Source organism: Chaetodon trifascialis, chromosome 24 (assembly GCF_039877785.1).
Source record: "Chaetodon trifascialis isolate fChaTrf1 chromosome 24, fChaTrf1.hap1, whole genome shotgun sequence".
Classification (NCBI taxonomy): domain Eukaryota; kingdom Metazoa; phylum Chordata; class Actinopteri; order Chaetodontiformes; family Chaetodontidae; genus Chaetodon; species Chaetodon trifascialis.
In genome coordinates, this window is record NC_092079.1 from 7,696,392 (window position 1) to 7,724,022 (window position 27,631).

General features: G+C 44.8%; 1 protein-coding gene across 10 annotated transcripts in view; it reads right to left on the reverse strand.

Moving 5' to 3' along the window:
* The window catches only part of tns1a (tensin 1a), a 79,802-nt gene that overhangs the window by 42,996 nt on the left and 9,175 nt on the right, over nucleotides 1-27,631 (reverse strand). For 9 of the 10 annotated variants that reach the window (XM_070958089.1, XM_070958093.1, XM_070958095.1 and 6 more), the window contains exons 2-3: nucleotides 17,015-17,129; nucleotides 12,828-12,865 (exon numbers count right to left, since the gene is read on the reverse strand). In XM_070958089.1, the coding sequence (XP_070814190.1) occupies nucleotides 12,828-12,865; nucleotides 17,015-17,129 (153 nt within the window). Of the gene's footprint in view, nucleotides 1-5,164; nucleotides 5,235-12,827; nucleotides 12,866-17,014; nucleotides 17,130-27,631 lie in introns of those variants that run through there. The other variant, XM_070958098.1, reaches the window with a different exon arrangement.

Below are 27,631 nucleotides of genomic sequence, written 5' to 3' on the forward strand. Positions count from 1 at the left end.
TGAATGTTGCTTGAAAATCAGTCATGAGAGTTGACAGCCAGGGCAGCAGACAGAGACAAAACACAGACACCGACTTCATAATCACACAATCGTACATTCCTTTAAATGCTGTGGCTCAGGACAACCTAAAATCCTCACCACATCGCCGTACAACTGAGCGAGAGAACAACAGCTAGCCTGATTCCATCCATATATGGAGGGTGCAGCTGGAAGCCAGACTAAGACAGGCTTCACGTGGTTTTTACCGGCTCAGACGGATAAAAGTGCAGGAATCTCTGAGAGGCCCTGCCACACGCTCCACCATCGGGCCAGGCGAACATCTGAACTGCCACTGTCTGCGACTGTTTGCGCAGCTGCATCTGTGCCATCTCCAAACCTGTAAAATGATCCACTTCATCATCTGTCTTCATCTGTGCATCTTTTCTGCAGCATATGTACCGTAGCAGTGAAATTCCTTGCAAGTGATGAATCTGAAATGATGAACGATGCTATCTTCTGTTTGCTTGTCTCACAAATCCACAGGATTCGCATGAAAATGCCCAGAAATGCAGAATAATCTGATAGCTACAACCCTATTGGTGCGCTCCTAAGTAATAAGAGCCTGATTTTGTCACGATTCCACTTAAAATAAAGTAAATGTTCAACTTTTCTTTGACCTCCGAATGAGTCTCCCCAATCACTTCCAAGCAAAGTGACCAGCAGACCACAAAGAAAACTCTCCAACAGCGAGAGGAAGAAAGTCAAAGTGGGGTTTAGGCTTTTAAAACTGGGAGCTTATAATCTCATCGAGTCACAAGGGGCGTCTGGGAAGCCACTGAACTAGAACAAGGAGTCAAGCGAACCACCGGGGGGGCCCCTCTGCAGTTTCAAGCCAGCCGAGAGAGGCCTCATTCGGGGGCAATCAGAGGCAAGCCGAGGCGGGACGTTGTTGAATTATCTGCCGCAAAGGTCAAATGGCTCAGGTGAGCCTCAACAGCTTCCATCCTCTTTCTTGGAACCCCCCCTCCCGTCACAATAAGAGCGTGGATCAGCGAGAGGTTTAATGATTTCAGCAAAAGTGCTGCTCAAGTACTCAAGTGGGTCTATATGGAAATGGAGAGTGCAGAATATCAAAGCATGACTCTCGAGCCCGGTCCACTGGGTTGAATCATTGTATAATGAGTAAACGTTCTGCAGTTCAAGCAGGATAGCGATGAACTGTTTTCTCTTCGCTCTCGCACACTTCAAACAGGCTGGAACAGGCGTCCTCTGATAACTGAGGGAGAATAAGACGGGCTTGCTCAGCAACCTTTGCAGGCTTTGTTTGCATTTCATCAAACAATAAGAGTGGCAGCATAAAAAACGCTTAGAAATGTCACATTTTTACAGGTGAGAAGACGTGTTTTTCCCTTCTTTGTTCATCTTTGATCACCTCAACTCAGGAAAGCTGCGGTATTTCCACACATCTTCGCCCTTTTACCCCTCTATCTCAGTAACAATCACTCTGATCTTTGCTGATCTGCTTCAGCCTAAGTGATGGGAGAAAGCATGTGTTTGCCACTGTGCATAAATCATCTCACTGGCTCCAATAAATAAGCCTGCCATTGGTCCAACCACACTCAAAATTCCTCAAGCACTCCTCCTGCCCACACAAGAGCCACTGCCGCGGTGATGGCAGTTTGCCTGAGAAAGTAAATTCTTCACTTTCCAAACAGGGGCCAAATAAGGACTGAAGCTCAAACAGCCTCTTTGGAGGGATTTATACATCGGCTGGGTTTATGTTTTACTTGGAGGGCTAATAAATCCGCCGAGTGCTGTGATGGTGGAGAGCGTGTTCCTTTCCAGCTTTGACATTTTGACATAATGTCAAGTGTGTAACACGCCATGTTCGACTGGGTGGCAGTGTGTCGCTGGCAAGAGCGCGCTGGCAGTGCCGAGCGATGCCGTCAATGGTTAAATAATATCTGATGGAGAGTATAAAAAGAGAGTTAAATCAAGTTGTAGTAAAAAAACGGTGAAAAAAAAATGACTCAGGCATAATGTTGCCAAAAAAGAATACTGCATGGGAAGGTTTTACCACTAAAACGCTATCTATCATTTAGAAGAGAGTCAATTCTTCAAGCTCATGATTCAATATCCTTTAAAACAGAGAATCCACTCTGAAAACATGTTATTTTGTCAAGGGTCGAAGCTATTTTGTGGATATCTAAATCTGGAGCCAAACGCTGTGAAACGTGCCTTTCAGTCTGGGCTGGTTTGTAAAGGTCCGACTGCTCTTTCAGAGGCGTTTGCACCCAAACAGGATGGAAACGGGCCGCTGTATACATGTGAAGTCTAAATAATTGTTTTTGTAAAGTAGAACACACTGCCTGCCAGCTGTTTCCATTGGCATCCGTCAACACCCGGTAGCGCAACATAAACAAGGCCTCCCCACAGCATGAAAACCATCCTGTGATGGTCGAACAAATGACGAGATCATGACTGAATGAAAATAAAACCCTTTGAAGCCGTTTGGAAGCGCTCGCTGTGACGTGAAATCCGCCAAGCGATACGTTCCCAGTGTGCTCGTGAAAGAATCCACTATCTAAATCTTGTGGATAACACAAGAAGGGGATATATTTTTTCACAAGAGGACAAAATCACTACCACATGGTTAACACACCATAAATAAGCATAAAAATTGTCCGACAGGCACAAGCGTTCGCTTCTCCCCTAAATGGTTCGGACAAAATTCACCACAACTTACAGGAGGTTATTTACAATGAGATTCATCATGGTGGATTGCCTTCTTATTTCAACTATTTTGATTGCCAGTGAGCTCAGATTTGTGTCCAACAAAGGCACTGACATTATTTCACCTCAAAACCGACATGCCGATGTTGGGTTTGAGGTCCAAAGGAACTTCATCAAGTGGAAGCGCGAGAGGCCAAAGACCATGGATCATTGAGGAAGCAGCTATTTGATCATGGTCAAGCCACAGTGAATGGTGAACGGGCTCTGGCTTGGCTGCTTCGCCCTTCGTTGCAACCAAATCACTGCGAGCTGCAGACGACAAAATACCCCATTTAACAAGGAAATGATGAATATCAGATGTGCAATTGTGGCTCACGTTGGACTCAGGTTGAAAACCTCCAAATCTGAAAGCCCGCCTTGGAGTTTTATGCAAGAGGGGCATGACCGAATATCATAAATGTTAGGTCATTGAATCTGGGTTTCAACAGTGGACGAGGTCGAACATTTGGCGCAGGCCTAAAACCAAACTCACCTGATTTGCACGGTCTTGGGTTTTCACTCGTGGGAAAGTTTGCAATAAAAAAGTGAGCAAGTTTGCAACAAAGGCCAGTCTGGAAGTTGAAAACAAGCATGCTTTCATCATTAATGGACGGAGCTATTAGACGTGCTGATGGGCCTCTTCCGGACACGTTCGCCTATCAGTGGATACTGGAAACAGGATGATTTCTGTCATTTGACCATGGATGGTACAGTGAGGCGAGAATAAAGAGCTCAATAGAGCTGCTGCAAGGATAACTGAACGCTCTCAGTGCAACGACTTCTACAAAAACCTCAATTTATTCTTGTGTCTGCACTTTTCTAGCAAGTGTGACTCTGAAAGCAGATTGTTTGTCTTACTCCGTACTGAAACTTCCTTTTAATCTCAACTTGCTTTTAACTTCTCCCCACCAGCCTGTCACTTATTGACAGAAATAAGTCAGTGGGTAGGCCGAGCCTCTGCTAATTCAGCCTGGGCCTCTTGTGTGGTTGCATGTTAAACGCCATCCTCCCCGGTCGCTACTGCTTTTATAACACTTCCCGGCACATACTTTGGAGCTGACGCAGCTGGAGGATCTCGTCGTTTTCACAGCTTTCCAGCCACACGTTCTGTTTGTGTGCTCAACAGCAGAATATCTTACAATCCAATCTGAAAAACAAATGTGATGCGAGACATCGGGGAAAGCAAACTTCATATCTGCACCAACATGTGAGAGGAATTGCGATTTGGCAGGCAAGGTTTAAAGTTATCTACTTTGAACCTTGCGAGATGATTTCCTGCAATTTATGGTATTTTCTCCCCGAATTTCTCTTAAGGTTGCGAAGGTTTCACTCCTCTGATGTGTCAAAAGATGAACTGCCCTGAGGGAAACTAGGTATGTTATTAAGGCATGGGAGAGACAGACGAAAGAGACAAATAGTTCAAGAGGGATAGATCTACAGGGACAGCAGCCGCTCCAGAAGCATCACTCTTTGAGAACATCTTCATGTTACGAGACACGGGGGAGACATGAGTTAGGGCTCTTTTGGCAGTTTAAGAGCATTTCTGGGCAAGGTGGTAGCACATTTACCCCTGAGACTCATGACCAATTTGAAAAGTGCGATGCCACGGCAAGAACATCAGGTTCAAGGTTACATAATGTCTTCAAATGAAATTCAAAAGGCGTTCAGGAAAAAGGTGTCGCAGTCAGTGAAAGTGTTTAATTTCGTCTCTGTGGTAAAACTGCATTCCTTTCTGCTGTTTTGACTCTTTGGGGGAGACAGGACATACAAGCCTCGCGACCTCTTGACCGCACATGTTTAACGGCCATCCTTGTGTTTGCCCGAGGTCAAAGGTGAGCGATTGCCATCATCAGTCTGCATCCTCTCTCAAAGGTGTCAGAGAGGAAAAGTGTGAGAAACAAGCGATGAAATCCAAGAGAAAGGGAAAGAAAAAGACATTTCTGCATGACCAGCTGCTCCGCTTTAGTTCTTCTAATGTCAAAGCAGATGCAGGTTACGCTGTGAGGGAAAACACGTGGTCCCCTGCTGTGCTGACCAGTTGCTCCCGGTCTCTCCCCGACTCTGCTGCCACAAATCACTACTAGTTGGGCCGTGGAAGGCTCCCGAGCCTCAAACAGCAACTCCGGTGAACTCTGTCCGTCCTGTTCCCACGGGAGCAACTTTCCCATGAGCGTGTGACAGATTAGCCTACATCCAAAACATGCAGAGTAAAGCATTCTGACATCCAAAAATCCCTTTTGGTGCAGCCTTGCCTCTCTATGCAGCAAAAACACTCATTCAGCTTGAGGTCTTGCTTCTGGAGACCCATTTTAAGCCATGAAAGAATGCAAAGCACTACAAATTCAACATGCCGGCCACCTGAGCTACAAACGCAATATGCTGCAAAACAAATCTACTCTTCCAGATGTCTTACCTGCACACCGGTGCCACTTTTTCTCACGCTCTCTCCTCTCTCCCCCTCTGCCTTGCCTCTACCTCTGCATTCTCCCTGCCTCCAGACCCCCCTCCGGGAGAGAAAGAGGGCAAGAGAGGGAGTACCAAATACAGACACTTTCCTCCTCCTCCTCCGCCCCTCTCGCTCAAAACAACAGCAGTAATCCCGAACGCGTGCCAGAGAGCTACTGCACTCGATTCTGTGTATCTGTGTGTGCGCATGTGCATGTCTGTGCAGCCTCTGGACTGGACCAGGATACACTCTTTATGCTGCTGGCTTTGGTTCCTCCACTCAACTGCCAAGAAATTTTAAAACACGCTATATAAGGCCAAGAAAGTGGCTTGGGGCTCCTTATGATTCCGGTACCCAAAAAGAGAGAGCAACAGCCGTCCGGGGGCAGACAGTAACTGTATCCCTCTGTATCCCTCTCTCTGCTAACCCGCTCTGTCTGTCTATTTCCCTCTCTCTCTTTCTCCTCCCTCCTTTCCCTCCTTTCCCTCGCAGCACTCTCTGTAGCTGCTGACAAACGCTTGACAGAGGGAGTGAGAGGGAGAATGGGAAGGAGACTAGAGAATAACTTTGCCATTCTTGTTTCTGCACTACAAAAAAAAACAAAAAAAACAACAAATAAAGGATTCTAATTAATATAAAAGACCTTATTTTCCAAACCTTTGGCTTTACTTCCTCGTTTGGCTCCACTGCTGCATGCTGCACATTTTTCCCTCTCAAATAAGATGTTGAGGTAGACAGCCTTTCCCTTGTTATTCCCACAAATAAGGAAATATTCCATTTACAGGCAAACAAATGTACAGTATGCCATCATACATGCTGATGTGACATTTGCAGTAACACTGATGCAGCCATCTGCACAGAATACTGATTACCTTTCATTTGCAGCTCTTCATTCCTTTCATGCAGTATATTCTTTTCACCACTTTTACTTTGACTTAGTCCTATTTTATTTTAATGCATGCATCTGTAGTGTCTCCTAGATAATTTCTAGATTTGTTTTACCGGGTACACAGAGAATCTGGCACACGTTCTTCTCTTAGTATTCTGTATTTTCTAGTTTTCCGAGCATACTCCTCCCATGCTCGAAAAACATTTTTGCAAAAGCTCCCTCTTGGATGCCCTCATGGTGAATAAAACATGACAAAGTGCTTTCAACGATGTGCAAGAAAAGAGTGCCCTCTGCGGCACCCCTCCAGTGCCCCTGCCCCTCAGACAGCCTGTGTCCACCACTGCGAGTGGCACAGGGCAACACTAAATCCTCTTGGAGAGCATTTATTGCCAGAAAGTCTGAAAACAACACAATTAATCTTAGAGTTGGTGAAAACTAGTACAGCTGTACTCTCACCTGTTGACAGCTGCTGTCTATGAGGGTGCACATGCATGCACATTTAGCAAAAACCTGAACTCAACACACCGGATACCCCAAGATCCCTCTTTTTGAACATACTTAGGAGGGAAATATTTGCCTCCTGCTGGGCTTTAAACACTCAGGGTGAACTTAGCTCTTGACCTCCAGACGAGGACTGAGGTAAATTGGGCCATCAGTCATCTGCTAGCGCCCGGTTATTAGACCGCCTGTACCGTCTGTCTGCCAGCGCTATCTCCCGACCACCGCGCGGCGACTATATCACTGAAGGGCGTCGCTATGGAGACGTGCTGCGACGGCTCTTTGATGTGACGTGTTTGCGCCGGGGAAACAGACTTGCCTCTGTGGAAGGCTGCTGAGGAATGAGGAGGCTCGGCTCTCGTGAATGTGTGCGCGCACACACGTGTGTGTCTCATCATTTTCTCACTCCCTCGCCCTCCCTCTCTCTCTCTCTCTCTCTCTCTCTCTCTCTCTCGTTCTACCTTTTTCACTTTCAGGCTTGGATGGTTACTCTCTTTTCCATGCCAACATTCTTGGACGCCCCTCATCTGAGCTTCTATGCACGTCTTACTGTGCTTTTGGTCTTGCTCCATGCACTTTCTCCCTTTGGAAGATAAAGCAGATAAAAAAGTAGAGCCTTAGAAGGAAAAAAGCTTCAGCAACACCTCTGAAAAAGAGTTATGGAAGCCGATGCAAGCAGGCTGCAAAAGTGGATTCAAAGCCCAACTAAAATCAGATTTTCCATCCCATGCTGCAGTCAAAAAAGCCTGTTAAACTTTTTAAATGTATAGTGAAGATTTAGCTGTTAAAGAAGAGAAAATAGCCTTTGGGGACATATAACAAATGCTCCTTTTGAGAGGGTGGGCCAGTGCAACACATTTGATTGACAGCATGGGCACAAGATGCAGTGTAAACAAAAATGTGCTGGCAACAGCAGCTTTGGGGCATCCCCCTCGCTTCAGGCTTAAGATGCCATCCATGAAGAGACCTTTGTCTCTCTGTCCCATGTTTCCTGTCATCTGTCCGCTGCCGTGATCAAACAAAGACATCAAAAGCCCCAAATAAGAAGACAAAAGAAGCTAGCTTGCACGCATTTTGTTAGCCCGTTCAGCAGGTGCAGGACAAGACACGATTCCACGCTCGTCGATTAGAAAGGGATGAAGCATGAAAGCTAATGTTGGCTATTGTTCAAAGTCTGCAGCCTTCTCTTTGTCTTTCATGTGTTTTTCATGCCTGAACCATTTTTCCTCTTTGTGCCAATCAATCAAAATGAAGTCCACACAAACTCGCTCGTGCTGAGTTACAGAAATAGTTTTACAGTAGGCGGTAAAACAGGGTTGCGCCCGCGCCTCCTGAAATATTAAAGAGCCTCTGTGCTGCATTTCATTGAGCATGTAATTTGCCAGAGGTCTAATTAAAGGCCTCTCCCAGTTTTCACACATCCACACATGTTAGGATGTGGATTAGAATGTCAGGATGCTAGGATTTAAAACCTAGACCTCGAAACACTTGACCTCAAAATCCTGCACTGGAGGAGGCTTAGTGCGGTCTGGAATGTGCTTGAATTGACTCAGAGACAAACAAATCTGCTTTACTTTGTCGCAGTAAGTGTGCTGTTACAGGTACTCAAACTGAGAGGTTTCTGCTATCTGAAGTCTGACAGAGCGTTCTTCCTTTCTTCTAAAATGCTTAGCTGTGTCTTGCACATCAGTGCTTGTGTTATGTAAGCAGCGAGTGAGCTCAGCCTGACAGAAAGGGATTTTGGGCCACGAGAGATGAAACGGGACCGTCGGAGTCTCGTCACAGCAACAGCATCCCCTGGATTTTCTTTTGCATGACAAAGGAACTATTGAATGTTCTAAAAATAGACATTCGGCATGTGACTGGGTTTGCCGAATCTGCTTCAGAGCATTAGCAGCTTTAAGACAGGGATGTGCTTTCTTAGCTCGACGTTTGGGGAAAACCTGTTCACTAATGCTGAAAGATACTTAAAATCAGGGGTTCAAAAATTTGAACGGCTCTGAAGAAACTGATACCAAGTGCCTTTGATTATAGCCTTGGAGAACAATTTTACAACATTTTTAGTTTTGAATGAATATGAACAATGCATGTCCTGTCAGAGCATGCATAAGATCTACACGTATTATGCTGTAGGAAGCTCTCTACCTGACAGACTGAAGCAAATGCATCAACAGGACTATGTTCCTCTCATACTCTGTTATTTTATTCTTGAACTGCAACCGTGACTCACTTCCTTGTTGTCCAGTTTCACCCCTGGTGCTGCTTCCAGGCACTGTGAGCATCTACAACTCCAGGAAGTGAAGAAACCTGATTGCGAGAGCACTCTGTTTGGCTAGCCCGACACCAGTGATAAGTAGACAAGTCGTAAGATTTTTAAATCAACTCGCTGGACGAAAAACTTGCCTGTGTCCAGTGTTGAAAACATCCAGTGCTGTGACTGGGTGGGAGCAGTTAGAAACGGTCCCTAAACCCAGAGAAGAACTCGCGTAACATGAATCCTGAATCCTCAAAGCTGGATAAAACAGAAATACCTGAATTTGTCAGATGTCAGATTTCCCCTAAATTGCATCTATCTTGCATCGCGCTCCAAAGTTTTCGAAACAAATTTGTCCTGCGGCTGAGGTGGACTTGCAGCAGCGACACATATGGCATGTCAGACAGGACCACACTGTCCTTTTTTAAGAGCGCAAACATGTAAACCAGCACGCTCCATCATTGTTGTTTACATGAGGAATACTCAAACTTCTTGCGCCCTAACTGTCCAACCCTTTCCCATCATTCCTCTCAGGCCTGCACCGCTCCCTGCCAAACCTCGCCTGTGTCTTCCAACCCGCCAGCCCATCGAACAGCAGAAACCACTGCAGCGGCATTCCAGGAGGCTCCTCCAAGACATGGCAGGGATAAATCATAAGGAATAATGAGGGCTTGTTTCCACGGAGGGCGAGAGAGAACAGAGAGCTCACAGACGCTGCGCAATCCAGTCAACTCCAGAAACATGCATGCTCACACACAACCACACTGATGGTATGCTAATGGGTGGATCTGCTTGCATATTTTTGTTGCAATGGTGCCAAACGGAACCCTGAATGGAGGCACTGGAGTGTGTTGATCTACATGCGACCCTGAAGGAGTTAACAGGAGGAAACATTCATGAAATACGGGCAAGTTGCCACAGTGATGACACATATACGCTCACATGCATGTGCACTGTACACGGTGTGGACATGCCGCTGTGCTGGACAGACACTACAGGTAAGAGGCTTGAAATTTCACAAATTCTCTTCCTTATAAAGAGCTGTACTGTACAATTAAGCATCATCACTGCGGCTAATAGTCAAGATAAATTGGAAGGTCCCTAAAAATATCCCTCAAATGAACTGGAGAGGGAAAAATGCTACACCAACTTGTCACAAGTAGGTAAAGCACTCTTTATGCTTATTTATAGCAACAATGGATGAAAAGATTCTGAGTAATGTAAAAAAAATGATGCATACAGTGACAAATGCATCTGAAATTGACACCTAACTGCAGTTCTCCTCAGCTCTTTGGAGCTTTTTTGGCACATTGTTTTGGATTTTTGCAGATGTCCCTCATAATTGTGTTTTCATACTGTTTAGGATCGCTAAAAACCATCAGAAAAATTGGTCTCTGCCTTTGAGAAACAAATTCTAATACAAGTCTTCAAATACAAGCCAGAGAGCCCACAGCCTGAGAGTCAGGTATGAGGACCCGACACTCACAGAGGGCCTCTGTCTCCAACCCAGCCAGATTTCGGGCAATATCCCAGCCACAACACCCCAGTCCCGACAAGCCTCTAACTCATCATGGACAACCATAACAACTACATTGAGTTCAACAAGTCCACACACAGTGGGACAAGAACGCATTCGTCGCCGAGCGAGAATGTCCTCAGGGCTCCAATAACAGACGTCCACGCAGAGACGTTTGCGGTTGGACAGAAAGGAAAACAGAAAAATGAAGGGTAGCCAGAGACGATTAGCCGTTCTTCATCAACGCACATGAGTGGACATCTGTCTTTTGGATGTTCTGCACAGACATTTTCAGAAGCTTTAAAATTTAATGATCAAAAGTGCATGTGGTTAAGGATTTTAGCAGAATGACGCTGAGGAAGGGAAACACATTGCTAATCGTTTCAGTGACAACAAGACGCTGGCAAAATATCTCATGGACTTTAAAGGCGCAGTTTCCACCTCCTCCCTTTGGAACAACTGGCTGCAAGAACGATATACAGTGTTAAACAATTCTAGTACAGCTAACTTAAGATAGTGGAGATCTTTTTATGTATTTGTAATTTCTATAATCACCAATAGGGGGCAGTAAATGTCAAAAAATATAAACAAATTAAATTCATTAGGTGACAGTGGGTAAAGCACAGATGTTCACTGGAGTGCAAATAAATTACGCTTAAATTGTCTCCCATCATATGTTAAAAACATTTACCTACATCGCCTCCCCCATTAAAATCCAAACAGACCCCATTAAAATGCCATAAAAACACAGAGACGCTGCATAAAACGTAATAACACGACCATTAAAACATTCAAACAACTGCCTTTTAATGTCTCGGTTACAATACAGCATGAAAAGGGAAGTTGCGGCAGCTTGAAATAATAAACACATAAAATGAAATCAATGCAGCGCAGCAGTTATCTCCACGTCTGGTGAACGGCAGACCGCTGGCGACAACCTCGCTGTGCTTCATGACAAATTTACTGTCCAAGGTCGGCGCGGAGTCAGCTGAAGAAAGCATCGCCCTCCGCTTAAATCCACACTCTTGTTTGCACAAAGGCTTTACTTTTCTGTACTTTTGCGGCCTGAAACAAATGAGCATGCCACTGCCGTATTGTGTCCTGTTTATTTTCATTCAGCGGACTTTCACTGGATAAAGCCAACATAAATGTTTGGTCCCGGGTAGGGATTAACACACAAGCAAATAAGGATTAGGACGACGGTGCCAAAGCTCTAATTTTTAACCAAACTGACCAAATTCCAAACGCACCAGTGCGTCTTACCATTTTCTCGTCTGAGACGCACGCACCTCTCACTCCTCCTCGTTCAAGACATTTCCTGTTCAGTGTCTGTCACCACCAGAATGAATGACTCATGACTCTGGCTATCCTGATTATTCCCCAAATTGCCACCACAAATGACTTTGCCTGGTTTCCGAGGTATTTGTGAGATTTTTTTTCCTCTGATGTTTTGGGAACACACGGCTTTTGTTCCTATAGTAATATTTGGGTAGAGCGATGGTTTGGGGAATGTTTTTGGGGAAAGGGAGAGGAGGCAAGAATCTGGGCAGCCTGGAGAGGGGAGGAGGGGAAGGGAGAAGAGAGACATTTCAACATTTCATCCCACCAGTCACAACTAAAACCACTAAGAATAGCCTTGTTACGCTCTTCCTCTCCGCCCTTTCCCTCCCTTCTCTCTGTCATTCATTCCTCCCTTCCTTCCTTTTCATTTACTCTTCCTGTGCATTCTTCCCGTTTCCACTGCAGATTGGGATCGAATGTGGTGAGCGTGAGTGCGAAGAGGTGGAATCTGTGATTCGATGCGAGGAAGCAGAGGCGATGCGCCACAAGGTTTCACTTCCCGCTCGGTTTGCAGGCTTTTCTTTCCAAACATCCCGCAGCTCAGGATATGAACAGTCTTCAGTCAGAATTCATCTGTGGTGAGGGCTTCAGCGGAAATGAATGGGACATGTAACACATATCAGTGGGGCAGAAATGTAAGTTACACAGTAACCCACCAGGAAGTTTTAAACTGGCCAATGCAGCGCCTTGACGTCACTTGTCGTTGCACAGCCAGGAGCAACGTTTTATTTTGCTGAATGAATCTGCGTCTTTGGTAGGATCCTTCTGCATCTGCAAACCTGCACTGCCAGTGCAGTGGCCTCACTGAAATGAATGAGTGTGCTGCACAGTCGCTCTAAACGCAGCGATGAACTAAAACTGCCTGTGAATGGTCTCAGCTTACGTGTCTGGACAAAAATCTGAACAGTTATGAACTATAAAAGAGCTGCAATGAGATTTCTAGCATTGATGTTGCTGCTGTATTTCAGGGACAACAGAAGTAAATAAACACACACTACACATATGTGTATGTCTGAATGTGCACTGCATGCATCAGGGCACGCAATGCACGTTGGCATGAGGGTGTGCATGAGTAATGACATAAAGTTATAACTCATGAACAAGAAGGAGAAAAAGATGTTCAGTGTCTTACCTTGACTTCACATTTTTTATGGCAGGACAGCCGGCACGCTGAAAGAGAAGAGACAAAGTTTGTTTTGTAACGGCTCATTTTGAAGTGTGGCAGAGGTGAAAAAGTGCTCGGAAATGAAGAATAAATGAATAACACACTTTGATGAAAAGAAAACCCTAGATGTTTCCTTCTGAATGGATCACGGAATAAAGCCGAAAGCAGCAGGTATGGACCTAAGGGCTGCTCACTGCAGTGCATGTACGCTGGTTGAAAAGAGTCACGCATGCAGCCTTTTACTGAAGAATGACAGCGTTTGCTGAACGCACTGAAAAGAATCCTGCAACAAGGTCAGCTCCCATCCTGACGCTATCGTGCTGTGGTGCTGCCCCCAAGTGGCCGCATGGAGCAAACATCCATCCATTCATTTGTGTGTCATCATTTTTTGATCAAAAATGCCTGAGCTTTCATTTACGATTAGATAGAGGTCCTAAAATGATCAAACTTGGAACAATAAGCGATATGAAGCAGGTAAAATAAGCCTAAAAAATATGATTGAAAGCTTCTGAAAAGAGGTTTAAATCTCAATCTGAGAGTACATTGACCCCCCCAGGCATGAAAGGGCTGTGTTTTGATGTCTGGACAGCTACGACCCTTGACCCCCACACCTGCTGCCTCGCTCTCTCATACTAGGTGGTCCCCAGGTGGTGCGAGCGCAGAGATGTGTTTCTGATGCATGAGTGAGCAGGGTAGAAGTGACAACGGCGTGGGCGCACGAATGTTCCAGGTGGTCTCACGGAGAAGCAGACTGTTAGAAAAACACTCTTTGGTTGATGAAGGTAAACCTGTGAAGGTAAACCTGTGAGGTGATAAATAGAGTGATTTTGGGAGTGAAGCACTGATTGGTAATTACTTGGGGAATGGTAAGTGTTAAGTGAATATTTGTCCATCCAATCAGAGAGGCAGCTGTCAAAACTAGCGTCAAAATGGAACGCTGACAGGTGTGGACGTGTGAAAGCTGTGTCGTATTTGTCACAGGTCAGAGCATTAAGACATGTCTTCTCTGAGCTTGAAAAATCCTTCTCGACCTCGAAAAGTCGTTTTCCACTGCAGATGGAGCGGGTGGAGTTTGTTTAGTTGTCGCAGCTTTATGTGGCGAGACCATTCCTTAGATCATGTGATGACAGCTGAGCGATCTCAGGTGTTTACCCAGGTATAATCTGGCAAAAATGCTGCTTTCCTGTCTTTGATTCAACAGGACAGTACGTTCAATGGCAATGTTTGGCAGTTATGAAGTGTGTTGTATTAGATTTAATTAGATTACACATTATACTTTATACATACTACATGAATTCCAGGTTTCCAGAATAAAAGCATATTTCTAAATTCGTAAAATGACTGATGCGTCATGATATTAATTGGTTGTGCAAATAACTGCAGATGTCTCGTTCCGTGTTTCCTTAAAATTCCCTTTTGAGTTCATCTTGGAAAGCTGCAGCTGATCCATGCAGACAGCAGAGGGAATTCAGGATCAGTATGTGATTTTATACACCGTTAATGAGTCCCACTTATCCACAGGAAGTACAAGTCTGCCCTCACGCTGCTTCATCCGAAGAAAGAGCAAACATGCATACATTAACAAGAGAAGCACACGTGGATATATTTGGCATTTTTCATCCTTTGCATGTGATTGCATTTCAGAGGGACGCAAAGAAAGCTCTGTGCAAATAGTCTGTGACCACTAAAAATAAAATTATTTACTGTTAAATACAAGGCTACAGCCACTAGTCCGTTAGCTTAGCTTAGCATTAATACCAGAAACAAGGGTGAACAGCTAGCCTGGCTCTGCAGCACCTTAAAAGCTCCCTAATTAACATGTTAAAGCATCTCTTTTGTTCAATCTGGTCCAAAATGGGGGTAAAAAAACAAGGTGTTCAACAGGAAATTGTTGACATGTTCCTTTCAGTAGTTCAGGGCACAAAGATTAAATCGGACAGCTGCAGGTAACAGCGGAATCTGTCCGCTCGGTCACGTACATCCTCAACATATGCGCACATCTGGAGGAGTGCACAGCACATCGCCCTGTTGTCACATCTTATCTCTTGGCCTCTGGCTACACGACCTCTTTACTGGGTCTAGCGACACTTCCTGGTCACAGCAGAGGACAAGACGGATGCTCAGATGAACATGTGTCCATTTGTTTGGCTTGTGAACACACAGCGCGGGGAAAGGATGGCATTTAAGAGCACAAAAAGATGTTTTTGGCTGATTAAAGCAAGTCTACGCACAAAGCTGCTGTAAGACTTCAGGAGGCAGTTTTGGGGTTTTTAGCCGGATGACTTCAAGCTTTACCGTTTGGCATGAAAAGCTTATTGCGGTCTACTGTATTTTAGCAGAGGATGAATGAACAAAAGAGGGATGAAAGGGAAAGTAATTCTCCTTTTGCTCCCCTTTGCTCTCTCCTTCCTTTGTTTTCCATGTCTATCTCCCAATCCCCCCATACCCCAATTTCGCTCTCTTTATTCTGCCTTGCTGTACCCCCAACCCCTCACCCCTCTTTCCCTTTTTTCCCCTCTTATCTAGGCTAATGCAGCAGCAGCAGCCATGCTAATTTTAACAGCAAATCCTCAGCCAAAGCCCTATACAGGCCCGCTCCCCTACTGCCGGGCGTTTGTCAACTCGGCTTCTGCTAAAGACGCAGTGTTTGTAGTTCAAAAAGGAGAGAGGGAGTGAAAGTGTGGAGGAGGGATGGAGGGCGAGACAAGAAAGAGAGTGAATGTGAGGCTGCCCGGCAGTCCTCCAATGTTAATTTCCCCTGGACTTTTCTCTGAGTTACAATAAAACCTTTAGTTCTTCTAAAATTAGAATCGAAAACATGTGACCAGATTGTGGAGGAAGACGGGGGGAGGCTTAACGGGAGGGAGGAAGAGAGGAAAGCTGAAGCAGCAGACACGTGCGTACATACGTACATACCTCCATACTGTTTGCACAGCGCAGCTCAAACAAGAGCGGTCAAACAAAACAGGGGAGATGGATGTACAGCAAACAGAGACAGATGTGAAATACATCTGGAATGTGAAAAGAAGAAACGCAAATCTAAACAGCACTTTTGGATAGATTGTGCTGCAATCTATCAAAAACTGACAGCGATTTCACCAGCATCTTCTAAATACTTGACATCTGAGAGGTTCCCCCTGGTAAAAAAAATGCAAAGTGATGCATCTTTCTGTTTCTGGCAGCAATAACAGCTGCCAGAAACAGACAAGAAACATTTTATACTGTTGTAAACTGACAAAACAAGCAATTTGAAGACCTCAGCTTGTGCTCTCTAGTCTATGTGTGCACCTGAGGTGATTACGTAATCTACATTTTGTACCATAAAATGTCGTTTTTGTGCAATTTCCTTGAATCACACACTTTTATAACTGGCAGTGCTTTGAAAGCAGCCGCCGCGGCCACCACCGACAGAGTGTTTGATTGGCAACAGATTTTCGGGGAAAGTCGTGCAAAATCAACCACAACGAGACTCAAAGGACTGAAGACAAGAATAGAGCAAGTTCACAGATTAAAGGAATATTTTTGGCGGTGCTGTCGTTTCTCTCTGTGAGTGAAATGAGAAGACTGATATCTATTGTGTGTTAGCTTAGCTTGTCGTAGCATAAAGACTAGAGGGGTAACAGTACAAATGGTTTGATGAACATTTTGACAACTTCATCTTCAAATAAATATGTTGATCGAATGTGAAAAGGGATATTCAGGTCTTCAATGCACAACCTGGCAGCTGTAGACAGCTGCAGGTAGTTTTCAAGCTTGCTGCAGGTGTATCAGCGTTCATAATGAATGTCCAAATACCTGCTGCAGATGCCTTTTTTTTTAGAAAATTTCATGCACATCTGCCTTTAGTCACAACATTTTAGTTGTGAGTTGGATGCTTTGCTTGAGGGCCAAACTTGGAGAGTTGCAGCAGAAAAGGAAAGTTTCATTCACTTTTTTTGTCCCCACAATGGTGTTTCCTTTGCCCCAGTGCATGCTGGGACAGACCCCAGTCCCGTCAGAACAGGAATCAGGAGAGCACGTTCATGAATGAATCGCTCCTTCATCCGTTCCAGGAACTTTAACCACTGTCTGGTCACAAATCACTCCATCTAATCTGCCGTCTGCTCCGATTCAAAGTTGAACTCCCGGCGGACTGGAGCGTCCCACGCACTCACCTTTGCAGATGAGGCCCTCCTTGGTGATGGCCTGCTTGCATATATCACAGCTCTTGGCCTTCTTGAACGGCTTCAGCTTGAAGGTGTGTGTGTGGACGCCCTCCAGCTCGTCGGGCTGCGGGAAGAAGAGGAAAGAGGAGAGATCAGGAGAGTTGAATCGGTGCCAGCGGGTCCACGGCCAATGGAAACACATTTGGTATTCAGCAATGATATATTCGTGTACGGCTCCACACGGGGGTTTGATCTCTTTGACGGGCTTTGATGGCATTTGGTTTCAGTTGACCGGTCCGCTTGTATTTTTGTTATATGGAGTGTTTTTCTTTTTTTTTCCACTTTGGCTTAGAGGATGAACAATGGTCCCCCTCAAACAGCTAACATTCAGTACTTTGTTCGATCGTTACTTATCAGCTGTTTTAGCCAAAATACTGTTTTTTCCACCATAAAATATGTTTTTTGTTTATCTGGACAAAGACCCCAAAAAACCACACTTTCATAACTGACATTATTTTGTGTCACGGTGTTGCATGTACACCCTGACACACACAAACACACACACACACTCCGCCCACCAGCTGAGGATATTTTCACTTTGAAGTTCTCTAATTAAATGACTAATTAATGATGAAGAGGAGCGAGAGACGGAGGAAAAAAAAAAACACGCCTCACAGCAGCCAACAACCTCAAAAACTCTAGGAATGATGCTCGCCTGTGTGTGTGTGTGTATGCGTTTTGTGTGTCTGTGCGTGTGTGTTCGTACTGTACTCTGCCTGCGTGTGTGCGTTCGGGGTGTAGGAACAGCCTGAGGACACAGCAGCTCTAGAAAACTGCACCAAAACACGAGCAGTGACGCAGGAGGGGCACACACGATCTTCGTCTCTCTCAACGCAAAGGTGCTGAAACGCCGATGATGATGAAGGTGGGGTTGCAGTTGATGAGAGCCTCTTGGCAGGAGAGCAACAAGGAGGATCCCCCCGAAATTTTACTGCATGACTTATCTCATTTCTTCCCGACATGTGGCGACGTTTCCAAAGCGTCGCTGTGTCACACCGTGATTTTCCTTCCAAACAGTTGCGCATTACTCAGTGTTGATTTGATTAGTTTAACCTGGAGCGTTCCAAACGCAGCCAAGACTGCTGGAAGTGGGTCACCAGGATTCCCTTTGAAGGTGCCTTAACTCTAAAGCGGCTCAACCTGACACCGGGTGCTTGAGAGCGTCACATAATTACAGTCTTTGGCCACCGACTTGAAACTTAAACAGTTTTAAGTCTGAGTGATGCATTTTCTTTCAGAGTGACTTAGGATGTGATCTTGAATGTGAGGATTTACTCTATTTCGCAAGGCATTTTGCCTAATCTGAAGGTCGACTTCGTGAAATAAGGACAGACGGCTGATATGCCCTTTTCTAATTTCTTCTCCTGACAGCTTCTTTCTTGTTGCTCACCCTCCTGCATCTCCCTATCCTTCTCCCTCCCGAGCTCTCTTTTCCAACCATCCCTCTGTCTGAACACCCTCCTTGGTGAGTCATAATGATGATGTCATTTCCTCTGTGTATTTGTGCAGCTGGGCCGGTCTGGGATGGGCTCCGCTGGACTGTATATCTCAGCGCTCTTTATTGAAAACAGTATTTTACAGACACCTCGTTCCAACGATTACCTTTAAAGGACACATGCATGTGTCCCTCCAAGAACAATTAGCCCAAACGCAACCAATCCCTGTGAGTCATCTGAGAGGGGTTCCAAGTTTTGCATTATACCTTTAACGTGTCCACTAAAAACTGAAGAATGATCGTAAATGCTGCGTCGCTTCTTGTGTAAAATAATGTCTTTAAGATCCACTTTCACAAGCTGAAGTGACATAAATCAAACCTCAATGTCAGCAAGTCAATTTTCCTCCAGCTGTGTCAATAATCTGCAGTGCTCACTGTCAGGCTAACCCTCAGCACCAATTAAAACCCCCGAAAACCAGCGATAAACCTCTTCCTCCAGTCAACTTAACCATATAAAAAGAGCTATGGTCTCATCCCATTTCCTATCTGTAACTATGCTGGACAGTGAAAGCTAAGTCGTTAGCATTTAGCCGCAACAAATCTCACCAATCAGGCTGAAACACGGCTCTCTTGGCTGCACATATGTGTGAGCATACACAGGTAAGTTACCAGGGATGTTTCAAGAAAACCTCCTGATGGAAAGCTGGATCAGCCAATCAGCTTGTTGAGACTTTGTGGGCATCAGCTCCTTGACCTGCAAGAGTCTGCATCTTCCCCGAACTCTGGAGACACACATGCAGTACGTGTAGGACTGATATAAGACTACAATTACTACTACTAGTTCTTCTACTACCGCAACTAATTTGATTCACTACTACCACTGCTGCTACAACCAGAGCTCCTCCAACTACAAAGGAGTCCAGGTATGATGAGGCTCACTGATGAAAGTTGTATAATCCGCTGCTTCCTTGCCTTTGAGCTCATTTTCTGGTTGCTTTTTGAATCTCTCTCTCTCTCTCTCTCTCTCTCTCTCTCTCTCTCTCTCTCTCTCTCTCTCTCTCTCTCTCTCTCTCTCTCTCTCTCTCTCTCTCTCTCTCTCTCTCTCTCTCTCTCTCTCTCTCTCTCTCTCTCTCTCTCTCTCTCTCTCTATGTGCTGCAGTCAATTTGGCTCAAAGCTTTTACAAAACTGTATTTCTCAGCGCTTTTTCGCTCTCCTATCTCCCTAAATCTTAATGGCTTTTGTCACACTGTGACACGCTCACTGCAAGCTCCGGAGAGGAATCACGGCTGACCTTGGCTGCACGGAGCCAGACGCAGCATGTTCCAACAGGTAGCCTCAAACAAACAGTGTGCCGCACGCGTGCCGTTAATTTCTGGGAAAAACTTAATTAGCAGCCACTCTGCCATCCATCTCGTTAACGACATTCCTTCCTTTCATGAGTTGGTTGACATATTGAACAGCAGCTCAGGTTTAAACACAGACAGACAGTTTCATTACAGTGAAGGAATGTAATCTGAGCTATCATGATTATTGGAGGACTGCTGAGACGGGCAAATTAAAAAGGACAATGTGGAAAAAAGCAAACCAGGCAGCATAATGTGGAAACTGACAAGAAATACAACACAAAAACAGGATTTTTTGATCACTGAAACAAATGTTGCCCTGACCATACTATTCCATGCATCTGATTGAGTTTTCACATTTTCTTTCTTCTTTAGGCAGGTGGAACCAGCTGCCAGCGGAGTAAGAAATCAAAATTTAGTTTCAAAGAGCACTATTTAAAAAAACAATTCATATAAAACTACAAATTATACAGTTAAATGTGGACAAATAAACCCCCAAAACTGGAATAAATCTTCCTTTCAGATTAAACTTGAGACTAAATGACCGGCTCGGATGGACATCTTTTGCAGTGTGGGCCTGGCTGGCTTTATAAATAGCACTTGAGGCACCTTGGTGCCACTCTACAGACCTGATGTTAAAGATGACCTGGCAGAAAGCCGTCGGCTAAACCAATCAGACGCAGCCAGCTGTGTCACAGGCAGGAGCCATGGTTACCTGGCTGCCACGGCAACTGGGGTCAACGTGTCCTGTCAAACAATGATGGATGAGGGAGGATAAAACAAAAGGAGAGGAAAACATACAACCGCGAGTTTGCACACACACACACACACACACACACATCTACACACACACAAACCTGCATGCACACCTTGGCACACAGCCCCACAGTGAGTAGCGCCACAACAGGAGTGCAAATGGTTCTTGGACGGCTGCCACGCAGCATCTGGGATTCAACTTTTTTTCTGACAAAGAGGGAAAAGGGCCTCAGTTGCACAAATGGCGGGCAATCAGCAAAGAGAAAAACAGGGATCATACTTAAGCTTGTGCCCTCCATGATGGAAATGAGCACCAGAGTTTCATGAGCTCACACACGGGGTCTAGACTTTTTTTTCCCCAAGATGTTAGTAAAGCTCATAATTGGGCATGCAATCAGAAAGCCAATTCACTTATGAATGCCATCAGTTTCTTAATCATCCATGAGTGATTTTATGAGGTGGTATGAAAAAACTCCCACGCTCATATCAAGAAAATGTTTTGTCAAGTCAAGATAAGTAGTTCAACCTCATACATGTTGGGAATCTCTGTTCCCAACTAACAGGCCTACCTTTACAGAAATATCTGCATGCAAACTGTATTGAGTCTCTTTATCAATGCAATTTTGCACATGTGGGGCTCAAACACTAACGTAATAGCTATTTATCACCAAGGGTGTCACCAAAATCAAGAAAACCAACACACGCCTAGACTACCATGAAAAAACTAAACAACAGTCACTCTACAAGCTTCAGAAATACAATTTTTTTCTAAATAATAATAAACATCACCATTACAGCGGCCAAGACATAAACCTCACAGTCATGGAAACTTGGAGTGACTTTTACGAATTTGGACCTTTCATGAAAGTTGTTTTTGACTTGCTGAAAAATCACAAGCCCTGTCCTCTCTGTCGTGTTAGGGGGAGACTCCCGGGAGAGGCCAGAGAGAGAAAATGGAAAGCAGAGTTATGCAGAGAGACAGAAAGGGAAAGACTGAAAGAGAAGGGAAGGGAAGTGGATGGAGATGGAGAGAAAAAAGGGGGATAAAGGGCTGAATGGGAGAATCTAGGATGGTGGAAGAGGAGAAAGGGTGTTTCCATCAGTGTGTGTGTATGTGTGTGTGTGTGTGCAGGCTTATAGACAGCAGGCCCAGTAAATCAAAGCTCTGTGCTCCTCTCCCCCAGTTGCACTTAGCTAATGAAAAGCATCACTACGCTACCTCGACCGCGACCCGTGGGAGCAACGAAGTGAAAGGGAGGGAGGAAGGGTGACTCTGTCAAAGGCACTGGTCTTTCCTTGTGCACAGGGATGACACAGGAACATGCATGCATTCAGCCATGTTTGTACATCTAAAGACATGCTCAGAGAAATGTTGGTGGTTGGCTAGCAGCTCGTTTAAAAACATCCAAATTCTAATGTGAAGAGGCTATAATCAGGAGCTGGTGGAGACAAAAACAAAGCTAAAATTATGAATGGTGTACTTGCATTTGCCAAGCTGATCCGAACTAAACTCAAAATGCAATGATGACTGCTGCTGGATGTGTAGGCGACTGTTGGCGAACACGTTTGATGTGACAGGGGTGATACGTTCTCAACTAGCCTCCAAGAAGGCAAAAAAAAATCTGCTAAAATGGGTTAAATACAAGAAAACGTGGCAGTTGTTGTTCCCCACTGGTTAATTTGATTATGCAGAAGGTAGTCACAACTTAAGGGTGGTATTTTTATTATCTTGGTACAGTGGTTTGGCCTCAGTAGTAGCTAGCTGGCTTTTAAGTTCACTAAAGTTTTCACTTAGATCTAAAGTGTGTGCAAACCAGACCGTGGAAACATAAAGAAAACATGCAGTTTAGAACTTTCTATTGACACAAATCTGGACTTCCTGTTTATGCCAGGTGTGTTTTGAGCTCACTGACACTCAAAACCACACCTCGCGCACACACACACGCATAGCTTCATTCCCACATGCATTTCGAACGCGCCTCCTCGAATGTAAAACTCCACATGTGGTTCCATTTACAGCTCGCTTAAACGAAAGTCCTTCGGCATGAATTGGAAGAATGCTTTAAAAACACAAAGAGAATAGGGGAATAAAGATGTGCGGTATCATTCTGCATTATGATGGAAACTGACACAACCCTGTAGTCCATTAATCGCGCCGTCAGAGTGTCCCCAAATGTGCAATAACTGTCTCAGAGGAACAATGGTGACATAATGCAGCTCTTTAGAGACAAAAACTACAAGTTGAGGACATTTTTCCACTTTAGTTTTGGCTTTCTGTGTATTATTTAGCAGAGGGATTACATGTTTTTCTCTGGGGTGCGCAAAATGTCATCCTCCTTTAAAATAAAACTCATCAAAAACAAATAAAACTTTATTCCGCCTGACAAGACTTTCTGGCGATGATATTGACAGCATATGAGTCCTCGAGGCTGCTGTAAATATTCCCTCTTTCCGACAAAGGCTGTCCACTGTAAGATATATACGACGTGAGTGAGTGAGGTGAATGGCTGTCTCAATGAATGACTACCTGGGTGATGGACGAGGTGAACAGAAGGAGCGAATGAGTCACTCGGACAAAAAATAGACAAAGACAAAGAGCGTCAAACGCAGCCAAAATGCTGGATGACATGACTCAATGAAGTCAAGCGTGAGGAACAGGCCCCACAGAAAGCAACAGGCCAGGGAGGGAGAAGTAATCCCCCCCCCCCACACCCCGAGATGAAAACGCAGAGCCACACCTGCTTTCAATTTCCAACCGAATTGAAATTCTGTCATGAACAATGGACGCCTTGTTGAGACAGAGAGCGAGAGAAAAGGAGAATGAGAAACACAAAAAGAGGCAAAATGAGAACCAGGATGATGTTTGGGATATCTGTGTGACTGTTCTGCTGTTTCCATGCTTCAAGAGGCATATTTGAAAAAGAATCGAAGCAGCACAGGCCCGAGGTATCCTGAGTTTTACTCCACAGAAAAGGATAAGACCACATTTCCCATGATGCAACTCATCAAAATTTCCTCACTGCTTGGAAAATGTCTTTCAAACACCACACTCCCAGTTTGCACCCTTTCTCATTTGAATCTGTAGTCAAGATGACCATGATGACATCACTGTGACATCATCAGGGTTATCTTAGCATATTAAAGTGCCCCTTCAGTGACAGAATTCTTAGTTTGGTAGATCAACGTAGTCTTCAGATGACTTGTGCCCAAGTCAGACTTCTTCTAAAGGATCTCTGCAGGACTCTGCGTCACCTCGCTGTAAGCTGCGCTCTCATTGGCGGCCTCCGCTCTTCAACTCCCTCGGATTCTGTGATCTGAACACACAGATGCCATATCAAACGGCTCAAATTAGCAGCGTGGCTAAGATCAGTCTGCAAGAGGTCTCGATGAAAGTGCACTGCCAGCTTTCGCCCGGCTTTGCTCAGCACAAAAATCAGAGGACCCTTCAATTAAAAACCATGAACCCCAGATTGATTGAGGTCCCAGGCCCGTCCATTTATGAACATTTTTACAGTAGATGGGAAAATAACAGAGGGGAGAGTGAAATCTCTTATCAGGATAGTCATTATTCTGGTTACAACCCCTGAGGGGCCTTCTCCGCTGTGATTATGGGTACATCGGTGATTGGCAGCACAGAAGTACCCATAATCATAGCAAAGCATGTCGAGCAGGCTGTTGCTTTAAAATCCATAGGCACAGTTTGATAAGATTTCACTGATTTCAACCAAAAGAAGCCTGTCAGGGTGTGTTTTTTCGGTGGATCTCGACACATTTGCTTGCCAGGGAATCTCCGCTGGGAGTACAAATTCAAGGAAGTAAAAAAAAAAAAAAAAAAAGTTAAATATCAATCAGGGTTTCTACCCGGTGTACGGCCATACTTCATGTGAGTATGGATAAATGTACAAGAGCATAGATATGAGTTCAGGATGTTTTATTTATGGCTCTGAACACAGCCGATCCCAGCGGACGGACACTGTGGGCCGGATGCCAGATTGTAGTAGATCTGTCTTTGAAGCCGTGCAACTGTGTGTGCATATATATGCGACTGCCTCCCTGCTTATACGCGTGCGTCCAGTGTTATATGGACACATCAAATAAACACATCTGTACGTGTACGTGAGGGTGCAGCTGTGATGCTGTTTGCGCGAGTGTGCGATATGATCGATACCAGGTGCAGACATGAGGGACACAAAGATCAATGAGCTGTGATCATGAAGTCTAGGCCGCTTATGATCATTAGCCAGCTGCTAATGAACTTGAATGCCATGTTTGCTAATGAGCTCTCCTCTCTTTGAGTCCATCTCAGGGAAAAAGAAACATGCAAAGCAAGTGTGGGACAAGGACACGACAGAGACGGAGCTTTGAAAGGTTGGCTGTCAGCATTTCTCTGTTCACGCCTGCTCCATGTTAACACACACACCCCGCGACTTTATGTGCACAGGTGTGTGTTACACTTGTGTGCTTTCCAATTATTATTCCTTCAAGTTACAGCATCTTGTTCATACTACTGATGCGAGGCAGTAAGGACAAAATAACAGGAACACCCAAGAATAGAGTCAACTCGTCAATTGCCAGAAAATTAACTGGCAAATATTATCATTTATATGCTGGTTTTGATTGTTGTCCATGATTGTAAACTGAATATATTTGGGTTTTGGCCTGTTGGCTGGACATCACCATGGGCTGTGGCTATTTGATGACGTTTTCTGGAACCAAACAATTCATCAAAAGATAAATTGGAAGATCGATTGATGAAATAACTTAAATTTGTGCAGCAGAAATGTATTCCCTTTTTATCTCTCATTCCCCTTCATCTCATGACCCGTCAGATTTATCTAGAGACCCCCAACCCACAGTTTGGGACCACTGGAATAGTTAATTTATTGATTAGATTAAAAAAAGTCATCCACAATATTTTTTTCTTGAGCACACCGGACTGTTGGTCCAGCATCCTCGCCAACCTCTCCTAAACTTTGAGGGCAGATATCTAGGCTCGGGTATGAGATGCGGGGGCAAAGCAGTGCACAGTGCCCAGGGGATGTGTGCTGAAGCTGGGTCTCGGTCTGGCTGGTGGTGGCCTGGGGGCCTGGAGGGAGGCATCCGGTCACATCGCATATAAATCACCTGGTCACAGATACGCAGAGCATTGTTTTAGCCAGAGCGACGGCTACACTCTCTGAGGACAGTCTGACTCGCAGAGATACAGTATCACACGCCATGCATGCATGCATGCATACACACACACACACACACACAAGTGCACTGGTTGGAAAAGGAGAGCATGGAGAAAGCTCCAGTGAGAGCTGGAGGGATCTCTGGCTGTGGACAGTCAGCCTGTGTGGCAGCTGAACAGCACATGAGGTCCCACCGGAGGCTGTTAACCAAAACTAGGTCTGAGTGCAGTTTCATGTCATTTGGAGGTGGACAGCGTCATCAAAACCACAAATATCACCGCCATTATTATTACATGCTGGAAAAAATGGACTTTTCTCTTTTATTTTATTTCCAAACCACACCACCGACGCTGCGAACAGGAGGAAAATAGGGCAACTGAGTTCGGACAGCGCTTCGTGCCGAAGGTCACGACCTCAAAAACGACAGTCACTGATGAAGCCACATGAGAGTACTTGACCCTTGAAAAACAGTCAGCGCTTCAAAGAGAACCCATTAATTCGGGTTCATACTAAAATAAGAGGATAGTGTAACATTTTTTTATGATAATAGAAAAAAAAACATTTCAAAAGAATAAAAAAAACCCAAAAAAGGATTACTGCCTCTTATAGAATAAATCATTTTGACGGACAGGAAGATCTAGTCCTCGTAAACCGTTAAAGATGATCCCATTGCCATGACGCTGTCGGAACTGGTACATAGAGACGCCGAGACAGATTCATTACTCCTCACTCAACGCAAGCTAATCGCCAGGCAGGACTAGCAGAAACACACTCTTGTTAGCGGTGGGAAATGACATTCCCTAATACGGCACACACACACACTCACGCACACAGGGGTGACACACACGGAGGCGTGGCAGGCAGTAACGGTCCAATCAAAGTCTGATTGATTTTCAGAGCTCTCCGGGGATTCTGCTCAGTCAATAAGGGACTCTGTTAGACAACTGAAGACATGATGGATATACCATACATCTTGACTTACAGTGTTCCAGCTGCCTTCTACTGGAACAGACTAAAACAGAAGTTGTGTTTGAGCAGCGTGGAAATCAGAGCAGATTCATGTCCCTGTCTTGGGGAAATATTCTTCGCTGTGTTGTGGGGTCACAGTTGACGCTGAGGTCTGAGTGGCTGTTGAGCGGCCGTCAGCCAGTGCGCATCTGCAACTCTGGACAGTCTGCAAGTGCGTTTGAGAAAAATCCATTGCAAATCTGAGAGAGCGTGTCTCTAGAACTTCCTCAGTAGAGTGGCCGCGAAAAGTGGGGCATTTTTCAAGGGGCGCTTCAGAGGGTCGGTATTACACTTAAAGTTGGAGGACATGTGAAAGACGGCTAAGAAGAATGAATGGTTAAAATTGGTGCACCATGAGATGAGATATCCTGACTTCTCATCCAAACATGAATTCCTACATTTCCCATAATGCCATTTGATTGTATTAGACCCTGTCTGCCTTGTAAACTACTGTGCATGGTTAGATTTAGTGAAGTGCACCTTTAATTTACAGAAATACGAAGGGTTTTTAGTGAATTTAAGCACAAATTCAAAATAAAAACAAAACAGTGTCACCTGTTCTGAATCCCAAATTGACTGACTGCTTACATTTAGGTAAATAATGATAATAATGTTTGGTGGTGTTAAAAAGGTTTGCATACATCATCAATGCATGTAAAAAGGCCTCCAAATGACTCTGCTCGGGTAAACACGGGCAGGAAACTCTTCAGTGAATTTGTTAGAAATCATATCGCTGCTGCTGTGTCAAATAACACTTGCTGTTTTTCAAAGCAGGGCTGCTTAGCATATTGTAGGGCGGTAATGAGCTCACAGAAGTATTTGGCCAGCGCTGCAGGAACTAGCCTGCGT